Source organism: Abrus precatorius, unplaced genomic scaffold (assembly GCF_003935025.1).
Source record: "Abrus precatorius isolate BTA unplaced genomic scaffold, Abrus_2018 Scaffold7, whole genome shotgun sequence".
Classification (NCBI taxonomy): domain Eukaryota; kingdom Viridiplantae; phylum Streptophyta; class Magnoliopsida; order Fabales; family Fabaceae; genus Abrus; species Abrus precatorius.
Genome location: NW_020874417.1, coordinates 669,892 through 693,156, shown reverse-complemented (window position 1 = coordinate 693,156; position 23,265 = coordinate 669,892). Strand labels below are relative to the sequence as shown.

General features: G+C 30.3%; 1 protein-coding gene across 1 annotated transcript; it reads right to left on the bottom strand.

The window, feature by feature from the left end:
• Positions 1–7,771: 7,771 nt before the first annotated feature.
• Positions 7,772–10,599, bottom strand: LOC113872764. Its single transcript, XM_027510565.1, has 3 exons — positions 10,286–10,599; positions 9,713–10,116; positions 7,772–9,059 (listed from the first exon to the last, which is right to left on the bottom strand). Exons 1-3 carry the CDS (start codon positions 10,349–10,351, stop codon positions 7,907–7,909), a joined length of 1,623 nt encoding a protein of 540 aa, XP_027366366.1. The 5' UTR covers positions 10,352–10,599; the 3' UTR covers positions 7,772–7,906.
• Between the last annotated feature and the right edge of the window lie 12,666 nt (positions 10,600–23,265).

Below are 23,265 nucleotides of genomic sequence, written 5' to 3'. Positions count from 1 at the left end.
TCAAGCTCTGTATTTACTTTTTATAGCATTAGATTATTTTTAAAAAACACACCTTCCCTTAGCCTTCTATGAGCCTTGTTTAAAAGCCCCCCCCAAAATGAAAGCAAAGAAAGAACCATCTGCCTTTTCTCAAAATATATCACTTCATACTATTATGGTAAAGAAAGAAAAACTACTACTCTAAACTATAATTTATATTTTAACTTATACTGTTATGGAGGACAGATTGCCTCATTTCAAAGATATAGCATGCTAACAGTGGCTCATAGTTACATTTACAGAATTAATTGTCCGCAAAATAAATTGTTGCTATAAACTAGCAATAATATGCATGAATTTAATTTTAAGTTTTATCCTTAAACGAAGTAGTCAAGTACGAGAATTACGTTAGTATCAAATAATGATCATGAATTTATTAAACAAAAGATGATATCTAGACTGTTTATGTGAATGTTCAATTTCATTGTTTGGTCTAAAAGAAATTAAACAAAAGGAAAATTCTTTAACACTGCCACCCGATGAATAGCATATCAATAGTAGTTTTTTTTTAATTTGAGGCTTCTCTCTTTTATTAAAGCAAAAAACTTATATCTATATATAATTGATTAAAAATTAATTATATTTATAAAACAACTTAATTTAATCAACACTAAATAAATATTTATTTATTATTTTATATATCTCTTCATTTTAATTATTAAAGAAGACAAGTCCCACTCGAGAGGCAGATTTACTTTTACTCTTATATATATATATATATATATATATATATATATGAGTAAAATAAGAGGAGGAAATGTTGTTGGCCTTACCTTTTCAACCTAAAACGAGTACGTGGGATCACACAACCCCATCATTGTACAATTATTTATTCTTTTTCCCACAAATTTTAAGTGGAAAGTACATTAACATGAGCAAGTAAGTGACCAATCAATCTCCAGTACAAAGGCGTGCTACATACAACAGAAGCAGATGGAAATTCCAAAAAGCTATGATTTGCTTCCATTCTCGTCCCACAAAGTAACCATAGCTAATTAGATGGTACAATAATTCTATTATTTTTGAGACTTTGAGGTTCAGACACATGGCACATCTCATGTGTCTGTCAATTACAGTGCGTAGGATTTGAGAGATTAAAGTCCAACCTATTCTCCATCCTTAACGGAAATTTCAAATAATAACATCTATAAGTAATTTGAATGCATGTGTTGTGGTCTACTTGCCCTTAAATAATGTAACAGATAGATTAATAGGAAGTATATAGCAATACATTATGATTATGATATGGCCATATCCTGAGATTCTATTAAATGGAATCTGACTTCAAAGCAATTATTGGTTATTTTTCACACCTGTCCTTCAGCTTAAAGAGGATTCAAAGCCATTACCAATTACCTTTCAGATATAAGTAAGTTAGCATATACTGACATCAAAAACACTGAGCATGAGTTGTAAAGAGAGATTGTTCACTGCAGACTCAGATCTCAATACACTTTTTCTAACTTGCAATGAAATTCGATTCCCCTTGTCTACTCAGAAAAAAACACATATTTTCTTTTTTACCTTTTCCTTTGTGGCTTTTTCGATTATATTATTGGGCAGAATAAATAATTAAATATTTTTATTTATCTAATGTTATAAAACTGAATCTAAGCATATAAAAATAATAATTTTAATATATATATATATATATATATATATATTATGTTAAAAATATTAAAAAATTACTAGAAATTTAAACTCAATCTTAAAAATTAGATTAACCCTTTTCATAACTAAAATAGATAATGTAAAAAGAATCTGTTGGATAATTCATCCAGCACATTATGGCAATGCCACCCAGTTTTGACAAGAGCTGAAGAAAAGAGCCTATATTTGCATGATTATTTGGACAGAGAAGAAGACACATGAAAGCAGCACATGGTGCCACTGGCATTATTATATATCTGGCCACGACTTCTTCTCTTTTCAATGTTCCCTTCATTCAAACATCACGTGTTATTCTTTTCCCCCAAACACCTCTTATGTTTGTGCCTTTCTCTAGGTATGGATTGAGGGAGAAACATGGGGCTTGCCCTTCCACTTTTTCTTTTCTTCTAAGCTATATATTAATATGTTATATATATATTTTTTATATACAAAAGATAACTAAACCAAGATTTGTATAACGTTCTTATATAAAAGTAATTAATATGAAAAATAAATATTTTTTTTATAAGTTTACATATACTCAGTAAGTTTTAAAGATACTTAATTAGCAAAAAAATTTAAAAGAATAAAGAATTTAAAAGAAACATGATACTTCAATTCGTTTAATAATTTTCTTATACAATATAAAAATAAAATTAATGTTATAATTTCATTAATATGTATTCAAATAAGTGTAAGAGACATGATACTTAAAATTGTATACATGTATGTGTTCCTAAGCTTAATTTAGATTGAATAGGGTTGATATTAAAAATGGATTTAAAATCTAATTCAAGCTAATTTAAAATATTGTTTTCATTTTGTATTGAATTAAATTAACTCTTAACATTGATAGTATTTCTCAATTTTTGATAACTTTATCAATTTTATTAATTTTTACTTTTAAAAATAATTTGAAGTATTTTAAATATAATATTTTTATTCAAAATTATTTAGTATATGTTTATATTTTTATATAATAATTATAATTTTCAATTGAAAAAACACATTTTAGTCGCTTAAAATCAATTACATTTTCCTACTTTTATATCTCATACAAAAGAACTAGAACAGGTCCTATAAAAAAAATGATATTGGAGGTTATTCCAAGATGGAAGTCATGGAACACAGCCGTTGATGTACCATTAGATGGGCTTACGCATAAAGAAGAACATAAATGGTGCCCTCGTGAGATGCACCTTTTCTTTCGGCACACGATATTAAATTATGCTTTCAATGCGAATATTAAAGATTAATTTAAATTAACAAATAATACACATAACACATTCAGAGGAACACTTCAAGAACACTCGTTAAAGCTTAACGTCTATATAATCCATGCTTTTGCAGAATTAGTAATATTTTGTTGTTTATATACGAATGATGGGAAGCACTTACTACAGGTAGCTAATAAGAAGGATACGTGGGTAGTATATTATTATGTGACACTAGAGATGGTAATGGGTAAAATATTCAATGGATACTCGCAAAATTTACCCATAATAAATAGGGTATTTATTCATTATATGAGTATTGGTATATGTATAGGTAAAAATTCACAAATTTTAATAAGGATGAGTGTGAGTATGAATATATAAGTACCCATCCCACCTCATACTTGCATATATATATATATATTTGAATTTTCTTTTACAACTATGCATTAAATTTTTGTATTATTATATTACTTATATGAAGTTAAATAAGATTAATATAAAAATATATTTAATAATAAAATAAACAAAAAATTATTTTGATTTATATTTTTAATAAAAAAAATTATTTACTATTTTATATCATTTAATTAGGTTAATACAATTTAATTATTACACAGTTGATATGAGATTGATTTTTTATAAAATATTATTTATATATGATAAACATAAAATATTTTTGTTAATAAAATTATATTGATATTTAAATCATAAAGTGAATGGTAAATAATAAACATATTGTAAATATTTTATAAATTTTACAATCACATACTATTATAGTAAACTTATTATTTATTGATAATATTTAAATTTTATATTTTAATTTAAAATAATATTTTTCTATGCAACATATGTATTACAAGCACAACTATAATTATTAAATCTAAATAATATTATTCTTACTATTTATTTACGTTTAAAAAAGTTTTTGAAAAGATATAAAATATAAAAAAATTATTGTTAATTTTTTCTTTGGATAAAAAAGTATAATTTTTAATATATACATATATTTCTTTATTATAAAATTTTATTGTGACCATTTATCTTTTATTCAAATTCTTTCTTTTAAAATTTGTATATATCATAAACATTTAATTCATTAAAATAATTTTTCAAAAATTTGTATTTTTGACAAAATACTTTCGTATGGTATGAGTTAAAAATATTAGTATTAATATATATATAAATTATATTATATTATTTTAATTAAACATATTATTTTTCTTATAATTTCAAATTCAAAAGTTAAAAAAAAAATATTTTATGTATTCACTGTTCGTTGTTAATACTTGAACTTCTCTATTCTAACTCTACTCTCATTCTCAATGTCTGTCTCATTAAAACTTAACAATTATGAAACGTTATTCATTAGAGTTAGTTGTCAATGCCGCCATAAGAGGTCTCCAAGTAATTCCAAATAAAAGGTTACTCACTGTGCATATTTATTTCGTTGTCGCTTTAACGTTGCCGATCGATTGAATCTCACACAAGATAGGGTTATCGCCGACAAATAACTAGCTTGTGTGTTTAGTTTCGCTTATTGTTTCTAAGAATTTTAGTTTAAAAAATTATTATATTAAAATATATTTAGCACCTATGATATTTGAATATTTATTTTTTTATCTATGTTTGTACCCTATTCAGCAACTACATATTAATTTTTTGTATTATTATACTACTTATGTGAAGTTATATAAATATATTTTTTATAAATATTTTTTTTTCTTCGAACAAGTGCGAGTAATGGATACAAGATAAGTATGCAGGTATGGAGAATAATATTCATACTCACGCAGATATGAGATTGACTACGAGTATTTTTTTAAATCGCGGGTATAGAAATGTGTAAATAATACCCCACCCATGCCTACTCATTACCATCCCTTTGTGACACCAAACATATTTGAATTTGCGACCTAATCCTAATGGTAAAGTAAACTAATATTTTTTTTTCCCTCTCTCTTTTCAAGTAAAAAATGCTATTTAATTTGTACATGAATGAAATTCATTTTAATATTAAATTTTATCAAGATGAGGTTTTATTTAAATATTGTGAATACTTATTTTCCAATAAAATTATATAAACGAGACAATTAAATATTTGAAAGAAATAATAAATAATAATAAATTAATATTTGAGGGAATAAAAAGAATTGCAATGATAAATAATATTAGTTCTTATACTTTGAATATAACCAATGTAATCTTTAAAATTATTCAGCATATTCATTTAAATCTCTAATATTACTGATGAAAAGTCATTAGTCTTTAAAACTATAACAACTAAAGTTAAAATAACTAATGTTTAATAATTTTATGTTATAACTTAATGATTCCTTATAATTTTAAGAAATTTTGATGAATTATTCCAAACATTGTGAAACAATCGTTGTGAAAACAAATGTGGTCGTTAAACACTTTGAAAGAGGGGACCATATGCATTTGCATTTAACAACAACCCTCGCTACTCCAACTGTTACTGATTTTGAAAGGCTTCGTGGTGTCTCCTCTCTATCTCGGAAATGCTCAAGCGCCAAACAGTTTGATCATGTCGCATTTGACAGAAGCAATTTAATCTTTTAATTTTCTTTTCCTTCAAATTATAATTTGGCTACAGTTGGATCCTTCTTGGAGGGTGAAGAGCAGGGAATGACATAGAGACGCAATAATGGTGCTTTACATAAGGAAGAAGAAGTAGTGAGGGTATTGCGTGTATGAGAGGGCACGCCTCAAACAAGATATACCATTATTAGGCTTTGGACGTTGAAGCTTTTTCATTGATTCCCATCGAGCCTCTTAAAACTGCACACAAGTAAACAGTGAATACCATTGCATTGCACCGTCACTTCACATCTTTCTTAACTCGCCTCTAATACAAAGAGCACTTCCATCTATGTGAAAAATAGTACTAACAAAACCAGAATTGACAGTACGGAACAATAATGGTCATGGGAACGTAAAAAGTTGATTTGACGTTTCCTCTCTAATCCTTTGTTTTCATGTATTGAGTGCAGATTAGACGCTTTGCTTTTGTTGTTTATGTTGATGTGTGCCAATTTTATAATTTGAAACTGACATTACCTTTTACCCTTTGTCCTATGCACCACTGTGGATTCTCTTATGTAGATTCCTGCCACTGTTTTCAGCCCTGCTCAAAATCCAAATAACCTCGTGCTGGAAATGGAACAGTAGCTTTACCATCCCAGTAAAAAATGAAAAATTTCTTAAAATATGGTATTTTAAAGAAAAATTTGTTAAACTCAGGACGGACAAAGAATAAATAACTAAGAATAATAGAAATTTATTAAAAAATTTTTATTATATTTTTATAACTTTAATATAATAATTATGTATTTTTTTATAATTTTTTATTTATTGATACTTAAATTCAGTCTTAAAGACTGAAAGTTAATAATTTTTTTTAAAAAGTTATAAAAATATAAAAAAATTGTGTTTTAAGTATTTTACTTACTTATGAAGATATTTGTTACTTAAAAACTAGTTTTTAAATAATAATACCCCAAGATCTTTAATATACGACTTTTGTTAGTATTACTTCCGAAAATACTCAATTTATTTTCTTACCTGACACTTTAATGTTTTGACACAAAAATTAAAAAATAACTTTAATGTTCTCATTTTAATTAAAATTATCATATTTTTTTGGTATATCTTTTATCTTTTTTATTTTAAGTTAAAGATATAATTGATAAAAATAAATAATATTATTTTAAAATTTTAAGTGATAAATAAATAAATACAAAAAATCTTATAAACAAGAGAAGAAATTTTGTAGGGTGTAGAAAACATATCCATCTCAATGTAGGGGAAAGGAATTGTTTTTTTAATTTTTTTATTTTAATATTAAACATTTTATATAATAATGAAATAATAGATTATCAAGGAAGAAACAAAAGTAAGAGTTTATATTATTTAGTTAAACTGAATATATTATTATAAAAAATAAGCTTATATGAAATTATTATTCTTTTATTATATTTTTTACTTAATAAAATAAATTGAAAAGACTCTAAACTTCTCTTATTTCTAATTTTTCAAGCAATATATTCTTATAACTTATTTTTAATCCATGTCTTACCTTCTATTTATTTATTATTATTGTTATTCTGTATTTTGTCTCCCCAACCTAACCATGACTAACTCTATCTACCTTCTACTTTTCTCTTTTTAAGCAACACATTTTTAATATCTTATTTTTACCCTATTCTTATCGTTCACAGTAACTTCCCTAGAAGCAATAAGCGTGAAGCAGATTTAACATGGCCACAGGTTCAAAGCTCAGACACCAACCGGTACACACCGTATATACTGGGAAGGAGCAAATTTTTTGGAGGATCTACAGATTTGAAGAAAATCTATTGGAATGTCAGAGAAATCAGGATTCCCTAACATTATCAAGTATTATAACATAATTATCCTAGAATAAATATTTTACTTATCAAATTTGAGTAAAAAGAATATACAAATAAATTATTTTAATACTTTTTTAAAGAAAATTTATTTATTTTTACTTTTTAAACATTTTTCTTTTTAATTTGACTAACTAAAAGGATTCAAATGCTCTTGGTGCATTAACCCAGGAAAATTGAATGCAAAGCGACAAGACATTGGAAAAAGACGAGGCACGCAACTAGTGTTTCTCTTCCGGGCCTTTTACTAAAAGCCTAATTTGTCAATTACCCTTATTCCTTTCATCCCTTAAATTATTTCTATTAACAATTTATACCTCATTTAATTTCTTTTTCAAGTGATCAGCGTGATACAGAAACATTTTAGAAAAACTAAGCAACCAGGATTTAAAACATACGTTAAGTACTTTCAAATTGATACTCTGTACATCGCATATAATAAATGAACATAAAAGCAAATTTTAAAATAAAAAATTTAAAAAAAACAGAAGGTGACAAAATTTTCCGGCAGCCTAAAAAACATTATCCATTTGTACAAAGCAGAGATTCTTTCCGCTGGCAAAAACGAATGAATCAGCAACTCAACGCCTCGTACTTGACCGGCATGGAACGGTTGAACCCCACTTGCGAAAGCAAGTTCCCAACCACCGCAAGATCGCGGCAAAACACGCCTTGAAAAACCGAGGGATTCGCTGTCGAAGGAGACGACACCGTGCACTTTTTGTTTTCCAATTTCTGATTCTCCACCTTACAGTTATTCTTCACTTGATCTTCCAAAGCCTTCTTCCTCTGCTTCTCTGCAGCTTCCTCCTCCATAACGCTACCCATCACGTTCGCATAACCCTTCTGAACCAACCTATACAGCAACAACGACGACATCTTCGCCCTTTCCTTAACCGACTCGAGATCACGCTCGTCCGCGAGTTCGCACCGTTCGATGAAGCTCGTAGCCTTATCAGGCTTATGTTTCAAACACAGCAACAAATGAGCCCTCTGCAACTCGGAACGACAACACCCACGTCTCAACCCGATCAAAGCGTGGTAATCCACATTACCCGTGTCACCGGAAGCCACCCTTTGCTTGAGTTCTTGAATCTTGGTGGTGAGGGCGCAGAGTTTACCGGGGATTTCGCTGTAACGCACGTGCTGGCGCTTCCAAGCGGGACCGGCTAGTTTGCGGTCGCGTAAGATGGTGTTGTAGAGGAGTTTGAGATGTTCGAGGTCGTGAAGGGAATCGGGGAAGCAACGAATGGTTTCGAGGAGTGAGGCTCTGGTGTGGAGTGCTTGGATGCAAGTGGGGTCGAGGGCCAGTGTGCGGTTACAGTCAGCGATTGAATCGGCGATTCGACCCGCCGAGCGGAACGCGGAGGCTCTGTGCATGTAGCATTCGGCGAGGAAGCCTTGAGGGGCGGCGCGGCGGCCGTCGACGATTTTGGAGAAGTGGCGGATGGCCTCGGAATGGAGGCCAGCGTCGAGGGCTGCGAGTGCAGCGGCGCGTCGGCGGAGGAGGAGCTTGATGTGGGAGAGGAGTTGCGTGAGGGTTTCGGATTGGGTGGTGTCGGCGGAGAAGGGTGGGTTTGAGAGGGAGAGGGAGAAGCTGTCGTCAGTCCAACACACGCTCTGGCGGCGGAATGCGGCGCTTGCTAGGCGTTTTCCGGTTTGGAGAAGAACCATTGCGTCTTCCATTAGGCCTAGATGGCAGCATGCTTTCCCCAAAACCAAGTATCTGTAATTCATGTTTGCAAACCTAGTTAGGAACGAAATACAATTTCAGTAAATAAATTATTCATTAATTCGTTCGTCTGTATTTATTTTCGTTTAATTGCTAAAACTCTAATAAGTTAGCCTTTTAAATTTATTTTATTGTTAACTTATCAAGTAAAATATATAAGTAATTTTTTGATAAATTTTTTTAATATAAAAAATAAGAATATTTTTTATCTCATAATCTATATATTCCTATAGTATCTTATATTTGTTCAATCTGTTTCGGTGTCACATGCATTTCCCACCGAGAGATGCGAAAATAACATCACCGCTGAAAGAAGACCTCCAAAACGGTTGAAAATTGATAACCCCATTACACCAAATATTTAATATTACATTATATCTCCATGTTATGCTCTTAATGGTGCATTCAATTTACTTGGATTATTTAAAGAGTCTGGAAACATTTCATCGTAGCTGGAGCATTTACTCCAAAGTAAGAGTAGGACCGATCTAGTCTCAAAACTTGGAAGAGAAGTTACTCAAAACTAAACTCCAAAATAAAGAAAATATGTTTTAAATGAATGACAGTGCACAGTGGACAGATTGCAAAACCAATGCATCAGATATATTCATATCCGCATTTAATTAAATTATTATTTTTTTACTTACCTCCAATATCCTTCTTTGTCGCAATTTTTACACAGTCCTGCCATGAGTTTCTTCTTCAAATCAGAAATAGAGAAGCACTTGAAACTTTGATCTGAAACCGTAGAATCCGCGGAAGATAGAAGCTTTACACCCTCCCTTGAAAGCTGCTGAGACGAGTTATCCGAAGAAATAGAGTTAGAATCTTCGTTCGCTATTCTCAGACTGGGAATGTAGTCTTGAAGCATATCAGCCACGTCTTTGAACCTTCGTAAATAGATGAGAGACCTCGCTCTCAGCTCAAGCGCTTCGTCTAGGCGTGGAGATATAGCCAAAGCTGCGTCTAGAAGATTCACAGCCGAAGCGATCTCACTCTGTTCGTGAGTTGCAATGAGGCTACGTGCGTCTTTTATGTACTTCTCAACAATCTGCAATGACACACGCATATTAACGTGAGATTTTTCCATATTTGGAAATGAAAAAAATAATTAAAAAAAGGTGAAATCTTTTGAAAAATTTCTTGCAATGCTGTTGAAAGCAGAGTTATTGAGTAGATATACATTAAAATAGGAGTAAAAGGTATTGAAATATTGTTACCTTCCGGTTGGTTAGCCACCAGTACTTCTTCTCTGTAGCATTGAGAGAGGGAGAGGTGACAGCCATTGATGGTGGATGATGGTGTTGGAGCAGAAGATTCAACCTTGGACCATCAAAATATCACACCCCACTCCTCCTTCTCCCACCAGCTAAAGGATACACATAATCTCTCTCTCTGCCCCTTTTAATAATGAATGGAAGAGAAATATATAGGGGGTGGAGTGGGTGAGAAAGAAAGCGGGGTTAGAGAGAGAATACGGCAATGGACTAGTGAGGAACAAATGGGGAATTTTAAATAAGCATATCCAGTGTGAAATTCACGGAATGTGAATGTGTGTATATGTATAAGCGGAAGAAAAATAAAACTGTGGGAAAAAGAATAAAAATAATGTTTGATTCACATGCCTTGATGTACTGGGAGATAGTAACTGAAGAAAATAAGATTAAAGAAAAGGAAAATTATATTAAAATAAACAAATAAAAGTGAAAAGAGAACATAAATAAGAAGAGAAAAAAAAAGAGAGAGTCAAAGTTGAAAAATAAATGGCTTGGATTGAAAGAGATATTAACAACCTTGACCCAATGTAAAAGCTTTCATCCTTCAACTTCATGGCTGGCAACACACCACGGATTTAGATTCTCTCTCAATACCATTATTGTGACCTTGCTGTAGTCTGTAGGTTTTTGACTTTAAAATAATGACTTCTATTTTTTCTTAATATAAAATAATTTTAAAAACTAAAAGTGTCTATTTTCATTTTTATATGTTTATAATTTTTCAATTTAAAATTTTTATATTTAAATATTATTATTATTATAAATTTAATTAATCAATAAAAATATTTTATATCAAAATTATTTTAAAAAAGTGACAATAAATATTTAAAAATAAAAATAGACTCACCCCAGGAAAACGGTTTAGTTTGTGACCTGTGGATGTGTTGACAATTATGGCTTGATATAGAAGGTGAGCCATCACGGGTCCTTGGGTTCAACTACCGGAAAAAGATAAGTCAAGCAAATTCCCCGAAAAATATGCGAAGTGGGTAAGAAGCTCCACCGGTTACTTATTTCAGATCACCTCGAATTTACGGTTTTACCCTTGTGTACGGTTGACTTATACTTTTGTATCCGATGGCTGATCAGTGATCAAAGATAATTGACTCTTCTTTTCTGTCTCTTTTGCGTAACGCCCATCATTAACTCAAAATTATCCAACACGGATGATGATACTAGAGAAAAGTGGAAAAAACTGGATCTCCACATGTGATCTTTGAGTTTAATTAATGAAACAAACCTTGCAAATATCTATGTCCACATAGTAAAGCAGGCCGTGATCATTTTTAAAAAATAATTAATTATATAAATTGTGTTGAATAGTGTATTCTCTTGTGCTAAGCAATGATGATACTGATTTTACAACTTTTGGAGTTACCGCAGTTATCGGCATGCCATGATTTGATAAATGGATAGAAATTATCGATACACGAGAGAGATTATGAGCAATAGAACCAAATCAAACCTTTTATATTTTGTCTTTGATCTAGCACTTAAAAGTTAGCTTGGCAAATCTCATACTTTCTTTTTCCTTGTTGGAAGAAAGTAAAGCATAATTTGGCATCCCTTGATAAACTGATTGTAATAATAACACAAGATTGAAGAAATGTGGCACCATGTCCTTAGTTGGAGAAAGAAATGGGGAGGGTAAATTGGTGATAATGGGAAGAGTGTGAAGAGGAGTTAGTAATAATGAAGAGCATATTTAGGGGAGATGAGAAAGAGACTCTTCTCTCGCAAGTCACAGGAATCATGCTTTTTCTTTTGGAAGAGTTTGCTTTGCTTTCTATTTCACCCACATTGATTAATGAATGCACGTGAATATGGATACAGAGCCAGAAGGGTTTGTCTTAAAGGTTCTCTAACTTCCATTCCACTGCCTTCCTTTCCCCCACAATCTCATTATAAAAGGATCCAGTTTCCGTTAGCCAAAACATGCATCTAATCCAACGTAATTGAAATTTTAAAATGATTTTTTCGTTGAGTTTAATTTAGTATTTTTTTCAAAATTTATTCTAATAAATCTAAATTAAACTATAATAGAAAATTGCATGATAAAATCAGATAACTTTTATTTAAAAATTATTCTATTATAGTTCATGCAATATCGGGCATTGTCATTGCTATCTTCCCTCTACCCCCGTTTGCCACGTCCCTCTTTATTGCTAGCGTGACTCCACGTGGCATTCTGGATTTCGGTCCCACAATCCTCCCTTAGGGTACTTTCCCATGCCAGATATATCCGGATAAGCCTTTAGTTTTGGAACTCTGTCCTTTTAATCTGTGTCCTGATAATTGATAATTTTTGTTTTTAAAACCATATTATGAATTATAATAAATTAATTATTATTATGAAGAGGTTAATGTATATATGATAACATGGTCAATGATTTGAGTCCTGCGTATAAACTTTGCACTCATTATAGTAATTTACAAAAAAAATAAAATATTATTAACTCTTTAATCAATTGCCTCAAAATGTTGGGTAAAAAGACTGATATTATAAATTCATCGAAATTTGATATTTAAAACAAATTGCTTGAGTGATTTGTCCTGGAACAACATAAAATACTGTCTTCGTAACTTTGTTGATCATCCTTATGTCATAAATATTGAACAACAGACTTTTTGTTGTTTGCAGTAAAAGAGCGTACCAGTTGCTACAGGAAAGGTACAACACAATTCAACACTGCCAAGGACAACGCATGCCGGCTCTTGCGTCGTTCAAATAATGATGCGGGTTTGTGCCAGCGTTGGTAATTAATATTGAACTTCTTTCAATTTTTAGTATATTTATTCTTACACGTATACGTATTTATTATAACTTTTATTTAAGTAGTTTTTATTTAATTTAATTTTTTATTTTTATTACCATATTAGTAATAGATATACTTTAAATAAAATTCACTTCAGTGAAAATAACAATAAGAGATTGATAATATACAATTCTTTAAATTTTTGGTTTTAGTATTCAAATTTACAACATTATATGTCTGTTTGATTGACATTGAAGACTAGGGCTACACACTTTTTCATGAAAAAATTATCCGAAAACATATATTTTTAGCTTTCATGAAGTGAGAGTTTAAATTTATCAACCAGATTAATATGATTTCTGACAGTAGAGTATGGAAATTATTACTGTAATGTTAAATTTTCAATTTAATATTTTTTAATACTATATAAGTACGAAACAGGATTAATAAAGTATTTAAACCCAAATTTATTATTATAAATTTGTATTGACAAAGGTCTTAAACTCTCAAATTTATTATGTAAATAATTTTGTCATCCCACGCACACATGTTACGATTGCCTATTTAGGTTATATTCAAATTACCATCTTTAACAAGAAAGGAGTAAAAAAATAATGAGACACACTAAAAGATTCACACACATGCATGTTAAGTAAAAAAAATTCTAATCTCCTTGGTAGAATAGTTCACAAAAGAGACAAAGTTTGTCCACCTAAAAGCAAGGTAATTAAATAATACAATTTACTTAAGGAAAAAAGTGCTTTCTTAATTCACAATTTGAGGATTCATCTCAAGTATACCAACTCTTTTTTTTTTTTTTAATGTCAATGCCTGGGTATCAGGTAGTTTGTATGAAAATTAAAAATAATTATTCTATTTGAAATGCATCTAAATACGTTGCATTTGGGTTATATTTATGTGCATTTAAATCTCATTCTTGCATTAATTCTTTTTAGACAATGTTTTTAAAGTACGCCATAAAATTAAAAAGTTTAAAAATGAATAATGAAATGTACTTAATGTTCATAAAAGTATTAAATAAATAATGTAAATGTATACCAGTATTTGAATTCATCTATGTAATAAAATATTTACATATTTATATAGTAATTAACTTACAAGTAAAAATGACAAGTCTTCTCATCATGAGATATTCGGTGAGGCTGTTATTAGAATGGCTGTGAACGAGTATAAGTAAGAAAAAAAGAAGAGAGATGATAATTTTTTTATTATTTGGATGAATAAAAATACAGAAAGAAAAAAACTTAAAGAAGTAGGACTCAAGTGTTTAAAAAATTAAACTAATTTAATAAAAGAAAAAAAATATTAAGCAACAAAGCAATATAGATGAAAATTTCAGATTTTTAAGCAAAATTTAATTTTAGTTAATTTTAAAAGATTTGGAATATTTTTCACAGAAAAGAAAATTGTCGTAAAAAAAGTTTGTGGAAGCAAATAATTTGAAGCATTAAAATACACATGTACATAGAACTTAACAAGAGAGATTACAGAAGAATCTATAACCGAAAGCAGGGTTTGTATGGGTGTTGTTCCCAGAGGTTTGGGACCATTGGAGGCTCGAGAGTGAAGGACAGATGTGGGTCTACATAGTTTGTTATCTTCCATACACATGGCTGCTACTCTGCTACGCTGGAACAGCTAAGGCGATCCAGGTTGTAAGGAGTTGGGGTCCATCACTGTGATGGGATGTTCCTTTTTATTGGTAGAAATCATCAATGGAGGAAACTAAGGCATGGGCGATCCAAGGGTCCACTTGTTTTGTGTGATGCTATTTGCCAACCCCATATCTCAAAAGTCATTTTTATGTGCTACTCCCTTCATTTTGAAGTCCCACCCTACTCTATCCGCTAGCACTAGCTATTCCTAAGTTACAATGTGAACTTGTTCGTTTTTTTTATCTTTTTCCCTAAGAAGGGGTATATGTATAACTTATAGTGTAGTAGAGACATTTTTGTAAGAGGGATGCTTGTAGTAATTTCTTTGGTAGGTCTGTTATGAAGTCTTTGTTTGCTAGTTTGTATGACAATGGGGGCCAGGAATTATTAAGAGGAAGATTTAGATTTACAAAACTGGCTAACAATGTAAAGTTCCCATTTAAGCTTAGTTCTGCTTCTGCATATTACACATGCTGTGTCTCAGCCTTCTATTATTAATGAAATGACAAGTTTTACAAGGTGGCATCATCACTACCCATCACAGAGTCTAATGTTCTTGGGCACTGTTTGATGAGTGTGCAGCCATTATTGCTCATTTTCTTTCCTTTACTTTTGGATCTACCCTTGTTTCGTTTTCATTCGCATCCTATTATTGCCAATTATTGTTTTTTATCCACAATTCAACAAGTAAGGTCCATGGTCCTTCTGCTGCAACTGTCTCGATACCAACCAATTAGTCTTCGAATCCTTTTTCTTTCTCCCCGCTCCTTGTTTGTTTTCCAATATGCATATCATATGCTTATAAGCATTGTTGACTTGAATGGAGAAAAATATGTCTCCAATGACCCACTATGTCAATGAGTGGTATCAAATCTATGTCAACACGCAATGTAAATATTCACAGCACAGTATATATAAAAAAAGTTCACAGTGAAGAGACCAAGTATTACATCTAAACTAAAATTAGAATTTAATTTTAATAAAATATTTTAATTTAATATTATTGTAAATCATTGAGATGAATTTTAAATTTAATTAGTGAACACTTAAGCACATGCACCTAAATTTTACTAGAAAGTTTTTACTGTAAGAAAATGTGAATAAAAAGAACCACAAACTTGAATCCTTGTGCGTTCACAGGGCATGATTGTTGGGTTCCAACAACCAAGCAAAAATTTAGGTTCTTATGTTGGATGCCTAAGTTATTATTCAAGTATATTTTTCTTTATTTTCCAATAACTTACTTACTTGGGAATTAAATATACATCGCTTACCTAGCTAGAAGGCATGAAATTATATCTCAGATGATAAGTATTTTAAAAAATTTCCTTACCTAAAATAAGAAAAAAATGGGTTGTAATTGTATGTTTATGTTAATGTTGTAGGGGACCATTCCTGTTATTGATGGGGTATGCTGATATAGTTGAATTATGTACCTAACTTGTCATTAGAAGTTTAAGAAACCCTCAATATTATTGGTGTAAGGAAGACAGATTTAATTTATGTGCAATTCCAACAATGGCCAAACATTCTTCTTGCTAATTAGCGAAAAAAACAACAAACTGAATTTCTTAATTATTGCTTAATTAGTTACACCAGAAAAACGGCCCAATAGCTGAAACCCAATCAATATTTGAGAACCTACTATGCTGACATATAGCTAGGGGAAACTTAGGATTCCCACAATGTTCCCACTTTATTGAGGGTGGCCATTTATTGCTTATAGCCTTATTCAATAAGATCATTTAGGTATAAATATAATCATTAAAGGGATCACATCCTCAATTAGTAATCGTAAATTTGAATATCAATTAAACAAATAACTTGAAGATTAAATATTCACTGTTTATGGGAAACACTTTCCATTGTCAAAGATAAAAAAAAATTCAGTATTTCTAAAATATGATACATCTTTGTATGTACATGGTTATATTTATAAATTTTCAAATAAAATTTTATTAAATATATAACAAAAGAAATAAGTATTATAAGAGTGTAAAAGTTTATTCCTCAAAGACTTGTATATATACAAGGAGGCAAAGTGTGACACACAGTACTAAAGATTCCCTTTAAACTACCGATTATGGATAAGGTTTTTCCATATATTTCATTTGCACGATTTGCGTCTGCATATGCTCTATTTCCTAGGAAACAGTACGTATATAATAATTTTTACGATAAATATTAACAAATGTCCTTAAGATATTTTTTATGAAGATAAAAATTATTAATAATTTTTAATGTATTTATAAACTAATTTTAATGAATTTTTATTTATTAAATATTTAACTTGCATCATTAAGATATTTGTTAGCATATTTTCTTATTACATTAAAAGCTTGTTTTTTTTTACAAGGTAAAGACACAAAATGCATTTAAATGTGTGTTTGAATACATTTTGTATCTTAAAAACTATATTGAATCAATATAAGTATGCTTTAATTATTTTGCCAAAATATTTGATATGTTTGAACATTCTAAACATATATATGTAAATGTGATAAATTGTAACTTTACATTAAGTTGAAAATTTTATATTAAATTTTAATTTTAAAAAATATTTCTAGCATACATTACATTAATTTAAACTTATTTTTAAATAAAAATAGTTCTATAAAATCAATTTCATTCGTAGTCATATTTAAGTTTACAAACACTAACCTAAACACACATTTCCTTAATATCTTTGACGGCAAAATGAAGTAAAGACATCAATGAATTTATAATCTTTTTATTATCAAAATCTGTGTTCATTTAGAGTTCTGAAAGTTATTTAAATATTCGAGTTGTATTGATAGTTGCACTCTCAGTTCCTTAAAAGATATATATCCTTAACCTATACTAGTGATTGGTAAAAGCATGACGTATAACCCTTATCTGCAGCCATTTGATTTGCCTCGTATTCGCCAGATGGTTTACCCAATGTGGTGGTCTTTCCAAAGGGTTCTCTGCAAAAGCACAGGGAACCTCTGTGGGAAGCACGTGTCTTGTGGATGGAATTTCACGTGGAGATGGTGACCCATGTGCAGCTTTGGCTTTGCGAGCAAACAGTAATAATATATACACACTGCTTTGCACATTCTGTAGCTTCAATGGATATTTGGCCAACAATGCCAGCTTAATCAGGTTTCACAATAATGCATCTCACTCACCAAATTCAAATTCAAATTTCAGAAACACATCATGCTCCACCTGTTCTCTTAATTTAATGCTGTTCTTTATTAATTTTCTTTGTTTATAAATATTTATTTATCCGTTACTAATCATTTGATCTTTTTAAATACTAACATTATGTTCTATCGTGCCTATTAATTCTCTGAATCTGTCAGCTAAACATTAGATTTAACAATAATCTGTTGGAAAAAATAGTGGCCATTTGCTTGTACGAATAAGTAGCCAAGCAAAAGATGAATACGTATTAAATATATGAATCAGATCGTAGTTAAGTTGTCATTTTAAGAATTGGTTTAAAGCCTCTTCACAGTCAATGAAATAAAAAGCCCATGATGAAAATAAATCAATAGATTAACACACGGGTAACATATGTTTCAACAAGAAAGTTAGAAGTTACAAAAGAAAAATATACATGTAAAACTAAAAAGCCTTAGACCTTGATGAATAATAATAAATGGGTGAATGAGTAGAAGACTTAGATGAGGGTATAAAAAATGACAGGCGGCCCCTGGAGAAGGATTCTTCTATCATATCATACTAAGGTTCTTGACAAATGAGAATTATACTAATAGTTTCTCCTCTGGTAGACACATAATAAAGATAAAAGGAACAAAGAGAAAGAAATTAAGATGCTGGCAAGCCAATATCTGAAAGGTGCTTACAAACCGCACTGAAAATTAAAGCTAACCACTCGCCAGAACATTAATTGAAAATATATTACGTATACAAAAGGAACACCATATGCTATTTGATGGATTCAATTTTTCATGTGGTGTGAATGCTTTCAGATTGTCTACAAAGGACCACAGATAAAGTCAAAATTCAAGATGGTTGATGGCAGGCCAGCCAAGTGGGCCGATTCAACTCATTTTTCGAGCTGTTTGACATTTGACAATTCTTAGGCCTCGTCCTCATCACCAGCAATTCAGCAATCAAACTCTTCTAAAAAGTTCAACATTTTGTACTAACACAAAAATTTAACCAGCCTTGTGGGTTATTATGGTCCTCTTTCGCAATCTATTGTGTCATAGCTTTTATATTAGCTGCACCAAAGGTAAAAGCCTTTTCAATAGGACCACTGAATTCAACACACAAAGGAAGTACCAAAAATATGTTATTAGTCTTACCTCTTCCAGGGATTGGTACATAACATAGAGGAAAGACCATAGATGTCTCCCTAATAATTGGAAACATTTAAGATTAAATAGAAGTAGAAAAGTAGACTTGAAGATATGCTATGCCTCGTGGGGTGTACCACTTTTTTCTCGTGATTGTTTCAAACCCCCCATGTTATAAGTCAGCCTTTGCCAAAGTTTGTCCTTCAAATAATGAATAGTTTTGGGATGGAAAAGGAAAAGTTCTTCCCAAGAAGCTAGCTCGCTTGTTCTATTCTTTGTTTATTCCTTTATTTACCGGAAGAAATATATTCCCCACCAAAGCAATCCCCTCTTAAAGCCATCACCAATACTATACCAATGGTTTGATGGAGCTTGAAGTATAAACGTTAAAATAGAAGCTTGAATTCCAAGTCAAGCATCCATTTAGAATGTATGTGATTGGTTAAACATTGTGCTTGCCGATCAACGATATTCATGCACTACTTTGTAACGATAACAATATTTCCACAAAACAATGAAATAAAAAATATTACTTGTTGTTAATGTTAATACTATATTGACATATTGCATTGCACATACTTCTGTTGGCAGGAAGTAACTGAAATAAGCCAAGTTTTTCAATCAGCTAAAAACTTACAACTTTATTTTGAATCTGTGGCTATAGACTGATTCGATGGTTTTTTCTTTTAAATTCTTTTTTTTATTGCAATGATGCTATATAACTGAAAGCCATCTTGAATGGTGAAACTCCTTCGTTATTTCAGCTGAATAATCAGATGAGAGTGTGGACTTTTTTACTCCATATTTTCGGAACATGGGAACTTGAATTAAATGCTTTGTTCTGTTCTCTTAACTTCTATACTATCAAGTATCTACATGTCAACATCAAGGCCATTTCGATTATCAAAGCCAACCCTTTTTAATTCTTTATTTTCTTGTAGTTTTAAGACTAAGCTTTTATTGGTCCAGCTTATGCCAGCTTCTTCATCAATTTGATTCATTATTGGTTTACATGTCACATGATTGCCACAATAGTTGTTCTCCATCTCTAAAATGATAGGAGGCTCACCTTATAGAAAGCCAAGCCCTGGCAATCTGCTTTGCAAACTGGTTATTCTTTCCCGATTAGGAAATTGTTTTACCTATTCAATAATTCATATATATAATTTCTCTTGTGCCTTACTTTAACTATTTTTATTTTTTTTATACGTTAAATTTAGGCAAGCATAGAAAAAGACTTTATTAAAGTAAGTAAAATTTACATTAAAGATGTTAAAAATAATAATAATAATCTGTCTATGGAGTTGTATTTTTATTTTTTAATACCAAACAAATTCGAATATGCTTTTCGGTTTTCTTGCATTCCAACCACAATAGCGAAGGGGTGACATTTTTGATAAATTGGCCATCAAAAGCAATACAAATTATGCTTTGCTAACATTTCACTTGAGAAAAAAAAAACCAATACCATCAAGAATTTGTATGCATATATAATTATAATATCATATTAAAATCTGTCTAGAAAATGTGAAAACGTTGGGATTGGATACGGCTTTCTTGCATTGCATTCATAGTAAGAGACTTATATTTATATTATGACTTTGTTCACACAATCACCTTAGTTCGTTCCTCGGTTGCTCAACAAAACATGACGTAAGTACATGCATTAGGTTATTGGAACTAAGTTTGGAATTCCAATTGACGCAAACTTGCGAATAGCACGCCCCAATTCATGGAAAGACAAAAAATAAGAGAATGTAATCGCAAGGAATTCGTCCGAAATCTTAAACAAATGCAATATGCATCATGCATCTGATAACTTGAGCATGAATCCAGGGACGGATCATTAGCTCAAGGTGAACATATTCGTCACCCAATCATCAAACAAGGAAGGGTTATTTATATATATATACTCATTCATGTCTTTCAACATTGAACATATGAATGTCCTAAACCCTGCATTGAGAATTGTTGAATATCAAAACATTACCGACTTTTCACTTGCCCAAAACCTCACCACATCATTCGTCCCTTCTGTGGTTTTACATTCTCAAGATTCGCCGCTGGTTACATCAATCAAGATTGTAAAACACTTTGTCTCAAATGCATATAAATTTAAGTTTTAATATAACTTTTGACTATATTTTGTATCTTTAAAAGAAGTGTTTGCTTAAATTATTCCATGCGATAAATAACTTCATTTTAAGCGAACTACTGAAGTTTGAGCATTAGGTTGAAAATTGTATCAATTTTTTATTTAACTTTTCATAGATAAAATTTCTTTAATCAACTTAATATAGAGTTATTTACTCTGTGAGGTAACTTGTAAAAGTCCTTTTGAGTTTTGAACTTTTTTGCATTGCCAACTGGAACCACTGCAATGCTATTCACGTTTGTATTTTGTTACTTTTTTGGGTCAACCACGTCCTGAATCTCTTGACGGATCGTGCAACGTTCCATTTAAATAATCCGCTTGTCCCAAGTGAAAGGTGCAAATTTCATGGCCCAAAATAAAATTGCAGTATATTAAGCATAGACTTCAATGCAATGTTTGGTTTATATTTAGGAAGCCCAAAACTCATTTTCAAAAAGCCTAAAAAATTCCTCTATAACAGAATTTTTAGAATAAGGTTTTCGATTCCTTAAGCCCGTTTAAAGCAGAATGGAGTTATATAATTTGCACATTTGATATATATATATATATATATATACATGACTTGTTAGCGCACTTTAACACATTGATACCCTTGATTTTAATAAATGTGTAACTCAAATTCATGGACATCAATTAGTGTGGAAAAGGGTGATTGCTAGAAATATTCACAAGGAATATATATAATTATAAAAATGAACTCGTTATAGAAGGTGAAATTATTGTTACAAATTACTCCATTTGTTTTTAAGTAATTTTTGTATTTCATTAATTGTTGTATAATAATAATTCTTAATAATAGCAGTTAAAAATTTTTAATGTATAGTCCTAGTACGAGCTCAATTAATAAAAAAAACTTTTGATATTTTATTTTATTAATATTCTTTAATTATTTTATATATTCATGTGTTTTGTTTATTGGAGAAAATAACGTCTTTTTTCTTACATGCTTTGGTATACTTAAATTTTTTTTCTATAAAATAAGGAAACAATAGAAAGTTAGAAATAAAAATAAAGAAATTAATTATATTTTTTAATTTATGTAAAAAAAAAACTTTATATGACCATAATATAATATGAGACGAGGGGAGTATTTTGGATCACATTATGATCAGTAAATTTAGTATGATCAATAAATTTTGTGTACGATGGTATAGTTTTATATAAATGAACCTAACCGGATAGAGACTCACAGCGTAAATATAAATAAACTAATAAAGTAAAAAAAATATTTTTTTTACGAACCCGTTACAGACTTCAAGGCAGACTGATAGTAATGGGGATTATTTAAATTAAAGGGAAAATTTTAAATCTTTTTTACAATATCATCCCAATAATGTGTTTATTACTAAAAACAAATATTAAATATTCTTTGTGCTTTTTGGATATTAAATATACATTTTAGTTAACATTTTCATTATAGAATATAAAAAATTACTAAAAGTATATTACAAAAGGATACAAAAGATGTTTTTATTAAAAAAAATATCATCAATAATAGTAAGATATATTTCATTACAGTAAAATTATTTTCTATATGAATAATATGTCCACAAATACACCCCGCAATAGTAGTCAAATGGAAGAAGAAAAAGGAAAGACCCAGTTTGGTCCTTGCAATAACAGGGTAGGTATCGGTAAGAAGCAGAAGAATTGTGTCATCTGCACATCGTGGTGCGAAGCTCATTCTTATTACAAATCTTACAATTACATTAAGAAAAGTGTATACTTAATGTCCTGTATCAATAAAAATACAGCCAAAAAGAATGGTAAACAAAGTCGAAAGGAATTCGGATAGAGAACAGTGCATTTCCTTAATCTCTCCTCCAAGAATTGCATTCAACCCTATTACTTTATTGACTGTGATTGAAGAATCAATCAATCTTTGTCCTCTCTTCGAAGCCATAACATATCAACAACTTGCGGTTTGAATTAATTGATGGTTCCTTAGAACCAAAAACACCATGAAGTTTAAAGGTAAAACTTCATGTGTCCCTGCCATACTAATATCTATCTATATATATATCATACACTTCATGCGGAGGTT